This window comes from Cheilinus undulatus, linkage group 21 (genome assembly GCF_018320785.1).
Source record: "Cheilinus undulatus linkage group 21, ASM1832078v1, whole genome shotgun sequence".
NCBI classification, from domain to species: domain Eukaryota; kingdom Metazoa; phylum Chordata; class Actinopteri; order Labriformes; family Labridae; genus Cheilinus; species Cheilinus undulatus.
Window position 1 is genome coordinate 38596997 of NC_054885.1, and position 16238 is coordinate 38613234.

The following is a 16238-nucleotide window of genomic DNA, read 5'->3' on the forward strand; positions in this document are numbered from 1 at the left end:
AAGCAAATATGTATAGCCCATATAGGCCAATGCTAACTACTAACATAGGCCAAATTTTACAGCCTATATAGGTCAATATATATATTACCAATATAGGTGAATATTTACAGCAGATGTAGGCCGATATTTACAGCTGATATAGGTCAGTATAGGCCAGTAATAAAGCCAATATAGGTTGGTATATGCAACCAAAAATAGGCCAAATTTACTGTCTTTATAGAACAATATTTACAACTGATTTAGGCCAATCGTGTAGCCAGTACAGGCCACGGTTAAATGCTGATTTAAGCTGATTTTTACAGCCAGTAGAAGCTAATATAGGCTTATAATTAAAGCCAACATAAGCCCATTTTTATTAGCAATATAGACTGCTACTTACAGCTGATATTGGCCGATATTTACAGCTGATATAGGCTGATACTAATAGCCAGGATAGGCTGAAAGTAACAGATATGTACAGCTAATATATGCCAATATTTTCAGCAGACATTATCATTATTTACAGCCAGTATGAGCCAGTTTAGATCAATATTTACAATTTATACAGGCTGATATTCACAGATGATATTTACAGCCAGTATAGGCCACTGTTAAATGCCTATTTAAGCTGATTTTTACAGCCAATAGAAGCTAATATAGGCTTATAATTAAAGCCAACATAAGCCCAATTTTATTAGCAATATAGACTGCTACTTACAGCTGATATTGGCTGATATTTACAGCCAGTATAGGCCAATATTTATTGCCAAATGAGGCTTGCCTGTCATCATGTTTATAGTGATGACAGGCAACTTTTCTGTAATATACAGCAGTAGAAGCTTTTCTTACCAAACAGGTGGGTGATTCGTGAATCGTTCGAGGTCATATAAGAATTAAGAAATATGATTTGACACTTAAAGCTAACCTCACTTGTCTCTTTTTCTCTTCAGGCCTCTGAGATGACCCTGGAATACCCAGGCTGGGCCCTGGCTATGATCGTCATGCTCATAGTCTTCGCCAGCTTGCCTGTTCCTATTGGCTATCTCCTCTCTTTGCTGAGAAGCCGTGGAGGTCGTAACAGTCTCCCTGAGGAGGGAGAGCCCCCGGAGGTGCACCGTGAGCTGTACACGAAGTGCAACTCTGTCGAGCAGCTGGACTCCAACTCCCAACACAGACCCGAGGAGGACGAGACTCGACCCAGGGCCGGCTTCCTACCGCTGGGCCACGAACTGTACCGACTCCTTCCACAGCAGGAGGATGAAGATGAGGAGCAGGATACAGGAGTCTGAGTGTGGATGTTTGACAGAACCTCAGAGAGTGTTAAAAAGAGACCCTGCAGGATGACAGGAGGTCAAAGAGATATTAACCCTCTACCTGACAACGAGTCTTTGCAGCCTTTCAGCAGGCTCTACCTTAGTGACAGTGTTCTAACTATTTATAAGTCATGTACATAATCAAACTCTTTTTTAGATCCTGTAATTTTAAACTAAAACTACAACTCGTCTTTTTAACTCTGTCCTTTATTTTCTGAACCATTCAGGAAACAGAAACACTCCCACAGTCACCAAAATAAAAGAAGCTGCTGTATTTTATAAACAAAGATTTAATGTGAAGATGTTAGCGTGGAGGTGGTGCAGCTCCCAGCATGTAAAGAAACAGAAGTTTGATTTAATGTCTTTCTGCTCGCTTTATTTTATGTGAAACCACAGTCGTTTTTAATTTCACAAAGGCAGCAGCAGACAAAAAAACTCTTCATGACGAGTATTTTTATCAAAACTGTGAGGTGTTTGCACATGTGCGTGTTTGTGTGTGTGAGCATTTGTATTGATATTTTTTTTGTTAAGTTTTGATGTGAAATGATAATGTCAGTAAAATAAGTTTATTTTGCATTGTATTTGTATATTCTTACCTCATAAGACCACAGAAATGTTTTTACTGGTGTTCAAAGTGCTGCAGGATATTACTGTAAAAAGTGAGGATTTAAATAAACCTCTAGATGGCAGCAAACCCACTCCATCTGTCTTTACTGTGACTCACATCATTACTTATTCTGACAACTGTGAGCGACTAAAACCAGTGAGCAGACCTTTTCCAACTAAAGATCCACTGTGAGCTGAACAGAGATAGAAAGGTCTTCTTGCATCAATCTACTGAGAAAACTATTTGATACTCACTTTTCAATTGATAAAATATCATTAATTCCACATTTAACCTTGTTAGATAAAGGCCTCAGTCTGAAGACGAGAAAAAAGAATAAAGTATGAATCAGATTTTAATCTGTAATGTTTTAAAAGGGTGATATTTATGAAATTATACAAATTCAACAACTTGTTTTATTTTGTTTTTTCTTGTGTTTTATATATATGCCTATAAATAAACTGGTCTTTTTATGCTTTTATTTAGAGAGAAAGACAGTGGCTAGAGTCAGAAACAAGGATTGGAGGGAGTGGGGGACATGAGCCACATGTTAGACTTGAACCCTGGCCGCCCGCAGACATGGGATGCAACCAAAACACAAGGCCATCTGCATCCCACAAACTTAATAATTTCTGCAAGGGATTAATAACCTTGCAAAGCAGATGGATATACCCGTTTCCTTGTTTTTCACTGGCAAATCCATCTTGTTATGCTCCCATCTGAAGCGTCTGGGCCCGGTTAGAAAGTGACAGGACCAATCAGTGTCGAGAGGCAGTACTTTCAGGCGCAACAGAGTCATGACGTACACAATCAGCAGCAAGAGACAGGTGCAATTACTAGTATAGTGGAAGAACTTTGCGCAGATGCTGCTAAAGCACCAGTTTTATCAGAACTTGACAACAATTCTTAATTAAAAGAAGAACAAAGAACAGCAGTGAGTTGTTTTCTTTTCAAAAACGACAAAAGTCAAGTACTGACATGTCTATAGTCGCCATGTTTCACGTTATTCCTCGGTAGCTGCTACTTCACGTATTTTGTTGCTCTGATTGGCCCGTAGAGATGTGACAGAACGTTCATCCAATCACACTCTGAGTTTTTCAAAGCCTCTGCCTTTTCTAAAACGTTTCCTATTGAAGCTTTCACACATCCATCTGGTGTGTCAGGTTAAGGGGTTAATGCATTTTAACTTTTCACAAAGCTATTAAAGACCCTGTAAAGTGAAATCCAAAATTTTTGGCTTAACACACTAGATATGTTGGAATATGGTTGCTGTAAACATGAAAACCCTCAGATCTACATATGACTGAATTCTGTTTTTAGAACATTAGAAGTTTTTCACCTCTTTCCTGGCTGGGTTTTAGTTTGGCGAGGCAAATATGTGGGCTGGTGATGTCACAAACCCACAGTAGGGAATGACCCCGCCCCTCTAACACTACAATCTAAAATCACAGAGCAGTTCATCTCAGTCCAGTTTGTTGTTAGCTGATGTCACTGTCTTTATTAAAAGTTAACATCCATTTAATTGCTGTTGTTTCTGTTCATTGTGTGGTAAATTTGCCAAATCTCTGAGCCACAGTGGTCTATGATCTTTAAAAGCATCGTAACAGAAATGTGAGCTAAAAAACTTTGTCTCTTCTCTGGCACAGAGCCAGGCAGCTCTGCTCTGATACAGGTCACCATAAGGTCAAGGGACAGGCTAATAGCATGAGCGCTTTTCTCCATTCACAATGTAGCATTTTTTAAACCTGACAGGATTGCATTTTGTCCTGAGTGGGCGTGGCTTCAGCTCATCCAACAGACACACCCACACCATCCTAGAGCAGCATTTACTGCCTCATCTTTCATGATTTTGAAGTTTAATTTTATAAGCATAGAGATGTTTTATCTGAGTGAAATTTGACCTTTGGGGTTCATAACACTGTGGCCTATCATACAACAAACCTAAGAACAGATCTATTTTCACTTTACAGGGTCTTTAAAGTTTACATTCCATAACTCATGCAGTCTAAACTAATTGTAAATTAGGTTTGGACGCCCTTGGGGCCATCAGGGGCCCACTACCGCATCGTTTATGTGAAATTGCAACCCAAATTTCCAAAACTATTACCAGCTGAAATTAATTTGATTAAAACTATAGCAGTTTGGTCCCTGGATAGAACAAAACATGTACCTGAGCAAAGAGACTGCACAGAACTTCTTTGAGGCCGTGCATGCAAACCTGTTATTTCCCTCCATTGTTCTGTTATACCATAGATATTATGTTACTAATGTAACACAATATATAAATATTTGGCATCTGAAAAATTTGCTTTGACAGTGCCCTCTCTGATGCCCTTATAGATAAACATGATAAAGTGTCCTCTGAGTGGACAAAATTTGATCAAGTGCCTTCTAGGTCGACAAAGTTTGTGCCCACAAGGGTGCGTTTAAATAGAAAATACATGATGAATTAATGCTGCCCTTCCAGTGAAGTCAATTAGATGTTAAAATGATGTTGTATGTTGGGGGTGTGAGGCTCTGCTCAGAGGTTGACAACATTAGATATGCACATTTCTAAATCATGATTTTCCACGTAATGGCCAGTTTGATCTTTTTTGCAAGAACAAGTGTATTTAGGTACCAATAAAATCCTTTTAAACTGATGTTTAATCTTTCTGTGGGTCCCAGGGGGCTTAGACTTTCTTAGATATATGTGGGTACAAAGGTTGTGAAACTGATATTTTTAAGTTTTATTTATTGGGCTTTTTACGCCTTTATTATAGAGGTAGGACAGTGAAGACTGAAGAGAGAAACAGGGATGAGAGAGGGGAATGACATACAGTAAAGGAACCACGGGTTAGCCAGGAACCTGGGCCACTCATGTAAAGGGAGGGTGACTGATCTGACCTGACCACTGGGCCATCTGTACCCTATGCACCTTCTTTAAGGAGGAAAATATTTCATGTTCACCATCATGATGCATAGAATGGCTTTGAATAGTGCTTTTATCCACTTAACATACAGTCATGGACAAAAGTATTGGCACCCCTGGAATGTTTCCAGAAAAAACACAATTTCTCCGAGAAATTGTTGCAATTACAAATGTTTTTGGTATACACATGTTTATTGCCTATATGTACATTGGAGCAACACAAAAAATCTGAAGAATAAAAGACAAAATTGACATAATTTTACACAAAACTCATAAAATGGGCCGGACAAATTTATTGACACCCTCAATCTAATATTTGGTTGCACATCCTTGGAAAAAAATAACTGAAACCAACTACTTCCTATAACCATCAACAAGCTTCTTACACCTCTCTACTGGAATTTTGGACCACTCTTCTTTTGCAAACTGCTCCAGGTCACTCAGATTTGAAGGCTGCCTTCTTGCAACAGCAGTTTTGAGATCTCTTCATAGGTGTTCAATGGGATTTAGATCCAGACTGATTGCTGGCCACTTCAGAACTCTCCAGCTCTTTGTCTCCAGCCATTTCTGGTGCTTTTTGAGGTATGTTTTAGGTCATTGTCCTGCTGGAACACCCATGACCTCTGATGCAGACCCAGCTTTCTGACACTAGGCCCTACATTGCGGTCCAAAATCTTTGATAGTCTCCAGATTTCACGATTTCTTGCACACAGTCAAGGCACCCAGTGCCAGAGGCAGCAAAACAACTCCAAAACATCTTTGAACCTCCACCATGTTTGACTGTAGGTACTGTGTTCTTTTCTTTGTAGGCCTCATTCTGTTTTCTGTAAACAGTAGAATGAAATGCTTTTCCATAAAGCTCTACCTTAGTGTCATCTGTCCACAAAATGTTCTCCCAGAAGGACTGAGGCTTACTCAGGTACATTTTTGAAAACTCCAGTCTGGCTTTATTATGTCTGTTTGTCAGCAGTGGGGTTCTCCTCGGTCTACTGCCATAACGCTTCATCTCATTCAGATGACCACGTATGGTCCCAGCTGACACTTTTGCACCCTGAGTCTGCAGGACAGCTTGAATTTGTGTGGAAGTTTACTACTTCTTTTGTCTTTTTTTCCTCTTCTGTCTACATCCAGGGAGATCAGCCACAGCCCCATGGGTTGTAAACTTCTTGATTATATTACACACAGTGGACAAAGGAATTTCAAGATCTCTGGAGATGGTCTTGTAACCTTGAGATTGTTAATATTTTTCCACTATTATGCTTCTTAAGTCCTCAGACAATTCTGGGCTCTTCTTTCTCTTCTCCATGCTTGGTGTGACACACACAGGCACACAACACAAAGGCTGAGTCAACTGTTAGACATTCTAACTGGCTTCAGGTGTGATTTCTAGATTGTCAGCACCTGTTACTGCCACAGGTGAGTTTAAATGAGCATCACATGCTGGAAATAAAATGATTTACCCACAGTTTTAAAAGGGTGCAGATAAATTTGTCCGGCCCATTTATTGAGTTGTGTATAAAATTATGTCAGTTTTGTCTTTTTTCTTCTGAATTTTTGTGTTGCTCCAATGCACATAAAGGCAATAAACACATGTATACCAAAAACATTTGTAATTGCAACAATTTCTGGGAGAAATGGTGTATTTTCTGGAAACATTCCAGGGGTGCCAGTACTTTTGTCCATGACTGTATAAGCATATCTCCGAATCTACGTTTGGAGCCAGTCCTGGACTTTTAACACCCCTGACTCAAAAAACAAATACATCAGTACAAAATTAGTCTGCATGTGATAGTAATTTTCCACAGATTTAGAAATAATTGATAAAGATATCATAACTTATACATGCAGCACAGGGTGAAAGTAATCTCTCTGAGTGACTGAGAGAGGCCTTCTCTTTCCAGAGGCCCATGTGAGAGTGGAGTGTGGCTGCTGTGGGATAGGTAGGGATGAGAGAGAGAGATGGAGAGAGGAAGGGGAGGGGGAGAGGGAGGCACAGGAGAATGCGCGCTCGGGCAGGACAGGACAGGAGGGCTCGGGACATCAGCACAGCGGCCGGGTCAAGAAGCTGTCAGGATGGAGATCCGACCAGACAGATTTAAGGCGTCTGCAGCCAAAACTCTTGGCAAAATTAACAGGTACACAACTATCTTTGATACCTCTGATTTCAAATGAGACTTTTAATCGCTTTTACGTGTCACTAGGGGGGAGTTTGAGTTGTTTGGTGCATCCTGCTGCAGGTTTGTGAATATTCACTCTCCAGTGTAGAAAAGTTTCCTTCTTATTGATTTTCACTGAAGGGAGGAAGAGGCGCCTGTTGTCTTTACGCTGCATGAATGGAGCGATAAAAGTGCAGCTTTACGCAGCGATGTTAAGGTCATTAAATTGTCTGAAGTCAGAGATTTTTTCTTAAAGTTTATTTATTTGTCTTTGTATTTAAGTAATACATAAAATAACACGGTGTTTGGCCAGAGTAAAGTGTGCAGAATATCTAATAATCTGGATGGAAACGAGCGATAAAAGTGGAGTGAAGTCGACATTTTGTAATTGTGGGCGACTTGGGGGTTTAGGTTTCATGCTTTGGTGAGAACATTTGTTCTAAACTGATCAAATTTGCTGTTGCAGTTGTCAGATTTGGCACAGCTCAAAGTAGATTGAGAGTATTGATGTTTGAGATGAGGAGAAAGTGTGGTTACATAATGGATCCGTGCGTTATTGGCACGGCCTGGCTCAGAGAGAGGGCTGAGCAGATGCAACCAAAGTCACAAGAATCCATCCACCCACCCATCCATCCATCCTCAGTCCATCTTTTACCTTGAGATAAATATAAAATATCTTTATCTTTAAATAATTTAAGTAAGTTGGTTTTTTAAACCAAACAATTTCATAATAAACGTTTTTTGTGGTTATAATAGCTTTTAGGGCTGCTTAATCATGGCAAAAACAATAATCGCGATTATTCTGAAGTAGTTTTAAACCCTGACTGATTAATTCTATGTCATGTTAAACCAAATGCCTTTATTAAAATGAAGCACTCTTAACAAGTTGAAAATAATCCATAAATGGTCGTTTTACAAAGGGGCAAAAATGTAAATGTGATAAAAAAAAAAATACTAATAATTTAATCTCAATTATCTTGTGCCAACAATCATAAAAGTTAAATCAGGATTCAATTTGAAACTCAATCGCCCTGCACTAATTTTATAATATATACATGTTTTTTTAATATCTGTTCAATTTGTCTTAAAAAAAAAACATAAAACAGGATCATTTTACTCAAAAATGGATTCATGTCTTTTGACTGAAGGGACTTTTTCTCTCTGTGGTCAGTAAACAGAGAAGGGTCAGATTTTTAAAATGTAATTCATTCAAGATTTTAATCATTAATTTCTCTATTTTATATTTTAAATCAAATTCTGCAGCCAGATCGGTGCTCAAACAGGAGACACAGAAAACAACACTGATTCAAAATGGTCAGTTGAGCAGTTTACGCCATACAGATTAACAGTTTGGATGACTTTGATATAGACTATCCTTTTAAGAGGCAAATTATTATTAAAGAGAGAGCCATATCCTTACCATGACACATCCTCCTGTTTCTCTGACTGAATATAAATGCTCATGTGTCGTGGTGCTTGAAAATATTTTCATCTGCCGAAGGGAAGCCAGGCAGGAACTATTTTTTTTAACCATTGTTAATAACCCAGCAAAGTCGATGGATCGACCAGTTTCCATGTCTGCCATCAGGCAGATCCAGCTAAGCTTTAAGCTGATTCGCTTGTTCCCAGTCAGAGAATGACCGGACCAATCAGCATCATCCGAGGAGAAAGAGGCGGTAGCTAGAGGTGTGGTTTAGTGGAAGCGACAGCAAGCTTGAAAACAGTGGCAGCCAGTGGGATGAACTGGTGCAGATGCAGCTAAAGCCATTATTTTGTCTCATATTACAAATTTAATACAAACTGTACTGAAGGTAGTGATCAGGAAAAAGGAAAATAAGGAAAGTAGGATTTTTCACCAAAATTTGAATATCTGCATGATGTGTAGAGTATAACATCTATCAAAGCTGGTATTTTGACACACATTTTAGTTTATCTTTCACCTTCTGGGAATTGCAGCAAGTCATGTTGTGTTTAATTCTCAATTTTGATTAATTGCACAGGTCTAGTTTTATCAGAGCTGGACAACATTTCTTTGCTAAAAGGACAGACCCTCACTGAAAGCTGGTCATGTCTTCTCCTGAAGATTTACTGACTGGCTCCACCAATAGTGAACCTTTAAATTTTACGGCTTTAAATGTTAAGTCATATTTTGACCTTTTCAATTCATGATTTTGAATTTTATCTCAAATTTGGACTTTTTTAACTCATAATTGTAAGTTTTTATGTCATATTTTGAGCTTATAGAGTCTCAATTTTAAATATTAAGTCATATTTTGACCTTTAAAACCTTAATTTCACTTTTAATCCTGTATTTTACCTATTAGACTCACAATTCAAAATTTTAATCTTACATTTGTAAATTCATGATTCCAAATTTAATCTAATATTTTGACTGTTATAAACCTTGATTTTGATTTTGATTTTTTTTTTTTTTACCTTTAAAAATCATGGTTTTATGGAATTAGATGTGTGGATCGACAGTAAATGTATACCTGACAGTCACAGATGATAGAAATCAAAGGTTCCTAGGGTAACCTTTGAAATTCCATAGAAAATGACTGGGGTCATTTTTGACCCCATGAATGGAAAAGTGTGGTACTGATACAAAAAATGCAGTTATTTAAAAAATGTAACAATTAGCTACAAATCTAAATGGCCTCATGTCAAAGACAACCTATTTGAGGAATACATAGAAGATCAAGCGATAAAAAAATCAAAATTACAAAGATATCACAAAAAAACAACTGCTGGGGTCATTTTTGACTCTTCTTATGCATCGAAGGGTTAAATATATCACACTGAGGTGTGAAACAGGCTGTCTGTTGCATCAGGTGGACGATGTTACTAAAGTAAAGGCAGACCAGCGGAGGAGAGGAGGGCAATCATGCTTGGGCATGGTGTAAAATAATCCTACCTAAGGTGAGAACTTACCAAATTGTTATTGCAAGTCTAGTAGACACATATGTAGACTCATGTAGACTCATGTGGTTTATGTCTTATTTTGCAAATGCAAATATGGATCAGTGAGATAAAAGAAATTGATGACAGTCGACTATAGGCCTTACAGACTTTAATGATGTCCCTCACTACAGAATCACCTCTGTAAACATTATGCCTTTTTAGAAGATGATTATATTTGAGGCGTATTTGGGAGCCATGAAAGTACCAGACAGTTACAACAGTAGTAACTTTCTCAACGCAGATGTCAGTGACTTTTGTCAAATGACATTATTCACTATGAGGGCGCTCACAAACAGAGAAACTGGCAAAGACCAGACATTTCTCCATGCCTGGTCTTCAAGCCTACAAAAGCTACATGCTCTCAAGAAATAAAATTCTCCTCTGTGTTTAAATATCATGAAAATGTCAAAGCATGCTCACCAGACTGACCTAAAAGGTCTTAACTAGCATACTTTTTGTTTTCAACTTCTTGTTTGGTTTTAGCTGCAAACAGGGTGGCATCAACGGTAACACCAGCATTTTCTTGCATTAGCCTATGCAGCACAAAATGCTTTTTAATGCATCATAAAATGATTTGCAGGTATTCAATTCTAACATTTCAAGCTCTCTTCACTTTCCGTATACAAAATGTGCACTACACAGATTACACTGGGGAGATTGTGAACATGAGTATTCATTTAGCACTGGTTTCTAGTCAGTAACATGTTCTATATTGCCCTCCAGTAGGGGCAGCACTGAGCTGAGGATTGTGTGACATCACATGCAAAAGGTCAAAAGGCAAAATCTGACCAATCAGATTTGACAGTGTAAATCATAAGCCAAGGACACTCCAACTTTTTCTCTAAAGCAATACAAGTTCCCTAAATTTTTGCTTTTATTTTTCTCCTGGTCAGTTTTCTGTCTTTACTTGAGATATTACTAAGGTCTCATAGACTTAAACAGTATTTAATTTGATAATTACTTTCAAGTTTTCTGGAATAACTGCAGTCAGTTTGTGATAAAAACAGCCCAATCTGTGTGTCTTTAACTCCTCCAGCCCTGAGCTGAGTCTGTATTCTTTCTGATCAAATCTGAATTTAGAGAAAGCATCTCCCGCTTTATTTTCTACTTTTAAATGTGTTAAATCATCAAATTTATGTAAATTAATTGCACTCTTGTGGAAAAGTTGCAGCAGAGGTTAGTGTGCGGGTGATATTTCAGTAAAAAAAAGCAGAGATTAAAGACACTGATAGAGCCTCATGCAATAACCATCGCTCTAAGCTTTGCTCTCTCAGGATTTGAGGTAGCAACCAAACGTATAAATCCCGTCCTGAAATAGCCTGTTTTTCAGTCCAGCTGTCGAGCCACGCAAATCCCTAAACTCTCCCCTCCCACTCTCTCCATCCCGGCCCATGTCACTTCCTCCAGCCGCTCCCTCCTCCTCCTCCTCCTCCTCCATCCCTTCATCCATCCATTGAGATACCAGTGCAGACAAGTTTCAGCCTATCAAGGTCTCCCAGATTAACAGACATGCAAATCTGAGGCTTTTTCTCTCTTACTGGTCGTGTGCCATGCATGTGCATGGCTGCGGCTCATGCTATGAGAGATGTGATGTTTAAGACTGGATCCAGATTGGTTTCAGGGGGCGTTTCCTCAGCTTAGCCATGAACTCGGATTTTATACGTCTGCTGTGTGAAGGGATGGAGTTAGAAAGGTGAAGATTTGTTCTGATATCTGAGAATACATCACATCCTGTGCTCTGTGCGACGAGATGGCGGTGTGCAATCTCGCCACCCCACAGACAAAATCCCTCCCGATGAAAGCAGCCAGAAGTTCATCTATTATTTAAACGTTTTCTCCATCAGAATGCATCTCCTGTTTCTATATTAAACTCCACTAGGTAAGCATAAACTCCGTCACTGTAAGGTCAAGTGCACTCTACGTCTCCTCTCTCACTTTTCCCACTTTAACATTTCCAAATGAATGTTTAAATATCATCCATCCACATCCTCCCCTGCTCAAACCATGAAATATTATCAGACTACAGCTGTTGTCTGATTAACATTTCCATCATACAGCTGCATGAGAAACCACTCATTACAACAATACGAGCTTTCACAGGCTGCAAAAGTCTGAATTTATCCCAAAAAATAAGAAAAGTTATTTAATGCAAACAAGCAATACTTTTCTCTCTCAGCATGCAAATATCTGACACGATCTCCAGAGCTGTAGCCTGGTAGAAAAGAGTTTTCTTTTATTAAAGTCAACCTTTTTGCAGGTTGCCCCTTCTTTTTTTAAATGCACGAAATAAAAATGATAATTACAACTTTATTTATATAGCACCTTAAAAACAGTTGTCAGCAAAGTGTTTTGACAGACAAAGCAAAGGGCAGAATCTCAGAAGGGTATTAAGCATCAATCAGGCCAACAGAGAGAAGTCTGCGAAATTCAAATAAAAAGCAACAGTTAAGTGCAAAAAATCAACATAAAAAATGCAAATGAAGGAATAAAAATGCTTTTCAAACAAGGCAAAATAACTGAATACAGGAAATAAAATTATACAGAAGAAAAATCAATAAGAGCAGACATCATGTGGTCATCACATCACAGGTGATTAAAACAAGATTAGAAGCCATAAAATTCACAAAACATCCTCATGTTCACCAGAAAATACACTATTTTACCAAAAATATTCACTCACCCATCCAAATAATTGAAATCAGGTGTTCCAATCACTTCCATGGCCACAGGTGTATGAAATCAAGCACCTGTGCATGCAGACTGTTTCTACAAACATTTGTGAAAGAATGGCTCGCTCTCAGGAGCTCAGTGAATTCCAGTGTGGTACTGTGATAGGATGCCACCTGTGCAACAAGTCCAGTGGTGAAATTTCCTGGCTCCTAAATATTCCACAGTCAACTGTCAGTGGTATTATAACAAAAGTGGCAGGCCACGTAAAATGATGGAGCAGGGTCAGCGGACCTGCTGAGGCTCATAGTGCGCAGAGGTGGCCAACTTCCTGCAGAGTCAATCGCTACAGAGCTCCAAACGTCATGTGGCCTTCAGATTAGCTCAAGAACAGTGAGTAGAGAGCTTGATGGAATGGGTTTCCATGGCCGAGCAGCTACATTCAAGCCATACTTGACCAAGTCCAATGCAAAGCGTGGGATGCAGTGGCGTAAAGCACACCACCACTGGACTCTAGAGCAGTGGAGACGAGTTCTCTGGAGTGACAAAATGCACTTCTCCATCTGGCATTCTGATGGACGAGTCTGGGTTTGGCGGTTGCCAGGAGAACGGTACTTGCCTGACTGCATTGTGCCAAGTGTAAAGTTTGGTGGAGGGGGGATTATGGTGTGGGCTTGTTTTTCAGGAGCTGGGCTTGGCCCCTTACTTCCAGTGAAAGGAACTCTGAATGCTTCCGCATAGCAAGAGATTCTGGACAATTCCATGCTCCAAACTTTGTGGGAACAGTTTGGGGATGGCCCCTTCCTGTTCCAACATGACTGTGCACCGGTGCACAAAGCAAGGTCCGTAAAGACATGGATGAGAGAGTTTGGTGTGGATGAACTTGAACTTGACTGGCCTGCACAGAGTCCTGACCTCAACCCCATAGAACACCTTTGGGATGAATTAGAGCCAGGCCTTCTCATCCAACATCAGTGTGTGACCTCACAAATGTGCTTCTGGAATAATGGTGAAAAATTCCCATAAACACACTCCTAAACTTTGTGGAAAGCCTTCCCAGAAGAGTTGAAGCTGTTATAGCTGCAAAGGGTGGACTGACGTCATGTTAAACCCTATGGATTAAGAATGGGATGTCACTTAAGTTCATATGCGAGTCAAGGCAGGTGAGTGAATACTTTTGGCAATATAGCGTATTTTGCACTCATGAGTTTCTTTCTGATAAGCACAAAAAGTTTTTTTTTCTTAAAGATTTATTTTTGGGCCTTTTCTTGATAGAGGAAGGACAGTGGATAGACTTGGAAACAGGGGAGAGGCATGCGTTAGACAGCCTCAGACTGGATTTGAACCCGGGCTGCCTGTATACATGGGCAGTGCCTTAAACCCCACTTGACCATCTGCGCTCCCGAGCACTAGAAGTTTAATGGGAGTAGAACCATCGTATGCAAATGAAAAACTATCTTATGCACACAAGGCATGTTTGAATGCACACCAGAATCTACATTTTAGTGCCACTGCCCATTTAGGGGCTCCGAAGATTCTGCATGTCTGCAGATTAGTTATGAATTATTGGCTGTGAGAGAGAGGGTTCTTTAAGACCCTTCAAACCCCCAGACCTACTCTCACACCATCTTTATCTACAGCTAATATAATTCAGAAAGTACATCATTAACAAAAACTGCAGAAAATGTTGATGAGGCCTTGTGCTTACTGAAAGAGGCTTTTAGTTCAGTCAACACTATATATTTTCTAAATCTCATACAGCGTAATACCTATGTAGAATTTCTGAAAAGAGCTTTAAATGAGTCAGATGTTTGTGTGCATCAGCAGAATTATACGGGGAGAGTTTCTGTTTCACTTCACAATAACGCACAAGGCCGACCTTAACAGGTAATCCATTTTTAATCTGCAGGACTCTGGCTGACGTGCTTTTTCAGCAACCCTAACAGTTTTCTAGAAAATGGAAATCTGCCTCCTTATTTAATCATTTAGAGTTTGGCATAATGTTAATCCAGCGCTTTTCAGGAATGAATACCCATTCTTTCTTATATTATATGATATTCTTTACAGGTAGAGTGCAGATTCGCTACTTGGCATCATTTCTGTGTCCATGTGTATGATCAGAGGGGTTCCTGATCAATGAGGGCTTTGGAGACATGTGAAATTTGGTGCTGCAGTTTCTGCAGTTCTGATAATCTGACTGATGCATAATGGTGCATCTTCATTCAGGGATATTATAGTATAAACATTATGATGACTGCAGTGATAGATTCTGGATGTGAAGGCTGTTCTGCTTTTCTTTATGTTTCTATGTCTGTTAGTTGTGAAGACAGTTGCAGGTTTGTATGGAAATGTTAAAACAGAGCAGTTTGCGAATCAGCGCTCCACTCAGCATGCTCAGTTATTGGCAGAAAATATGTTTGTGTCTAATTTGCACTGTGATACCCGAGTAAGAGAAGACCAAGAGCACTGTGAGGCTGCAGGGCGACACACCAGACCATTTTAAATCTGATTAAAAACATGGGAGATCACAGACATGATTTTTAAAACTATAATCCTACAAGCACACTCACTGCAAATAAATCACTGCGTTATTAAGCATTAATAAGAAAAAGAAAATGTATAAATAAGTTATGGGTTCATTTTTTATATTTGCTAGGATAATGTACTAGGGAATTTAAGATTTTGTATAAGACAGGGTCCTTGGCAGTTGCTACTGCCTGGGAAATCTACCTGACAAAGCGTTTGGGTAGGGAAGGATTTTATAAATTCTCAGAAAGTGATTGGATGGATGTTCTATCAGTTTCCTTTATGGGCCAGTCAGAACAACATGACGGGCAGCTCCAGTGGTAAGGTGAGCACGGCAGGCAGACGCTGTTGTTGTTTGTAACGGTGCAACCTGTTGGTGGATAAAACTCATGCTGGGGCCGAACATGGCGACTGTGGAGGAGGTATTGATAATGTACCTCTTGCATAAAAGACAAAAATGGAGGCAGCATTTCTAATCAACTCGCACAACTTTTCCACAAAGAGTTCCGTGCATCTTACTTAAGCCTCAGTTTATGGCCCGAACATGCCTGAAGTTCTGCACAATACCATATGTCCAAGCTAACTTGCAGCAGCCATCAGCTGCTGCAAGTTAGGAAGCTAGCGAGGCCTTCACATGAGTATTGTAAATTTTTTGTCCGTGATTGCAAATAATCTGTGTATTTCTCAAAAGGAGGTTGATATCTTAAGACCATCTGTCTTCTTAGTTATGGTTCTCAAGTGGTTGGGCATCAGGACCCACCACCAATACAGATCACAACCCAAATTTCAAAAAAATTCCAATCATTCGAATTTATTTAAAGAAAACGTCTGGAGCCCAAATGCAACAATACACTATTGATCAAACAGACAAAACAAACATGTTAACAAAGCACATCATTACAGAAGGACATGCATGCATTCATCTTATTTACTATATTTATTTACATTTTTCCAAGACAGAAAATTTGGTTATTCCTCAAGGAATTTCCTCAGTATCTTGGGAAAACCAGTATGCTATCTAATGTAAAGGAGGTCAATATGTAGAAATGTTAAGACAAATAAAGAAATGTGCTGGTCATCATAGGAAAACCTTAAAGAGGTTTGTATGAATTTATTAAATG

General features: G+C 39.3%; 2 protein-coding genes across 2 annotated transcripts in view; both read left to right on the plus strand.

The window, feature by feature from the left end:
* slc6a16a (solute carrier family 6 member 16a) overlaps positions 1–1990 on the plus strand; it is a 28791-nt gene extending 26801 nt beyond the window's left edge. The window contains exon 12 of the mRNA XM_041778373.1: positions 930–1990. Within this exon, the coding sequence (XP_041634307.1) occupies positions 930–1268 (339 nt within the window). The 3' untranslated portion in view covers positions 1269–1990. The remainder of the gene's footprint in view (positions 1–929) is intronic.
* Positions 1991–6846: 4856 nt separating this feature from the next.
* slc17a7a (solute carrier family 17 member 7a) overlaps positions 6847–16238 on the plus strand; it is a 41362-nt gene continuing 31970 nt past the window's right edge. The window contains exon 1 of the mRNA XM_041817328.1: positions 6847–6942. Coding sequence (XP_041673262.1) covers positions 6881–6942 — 62 coding nt within the window. The 5' untranslated portion in view covers positions 6847–6880. The remainder of the gene's footprint in view (positions 6943–16238) is intronic.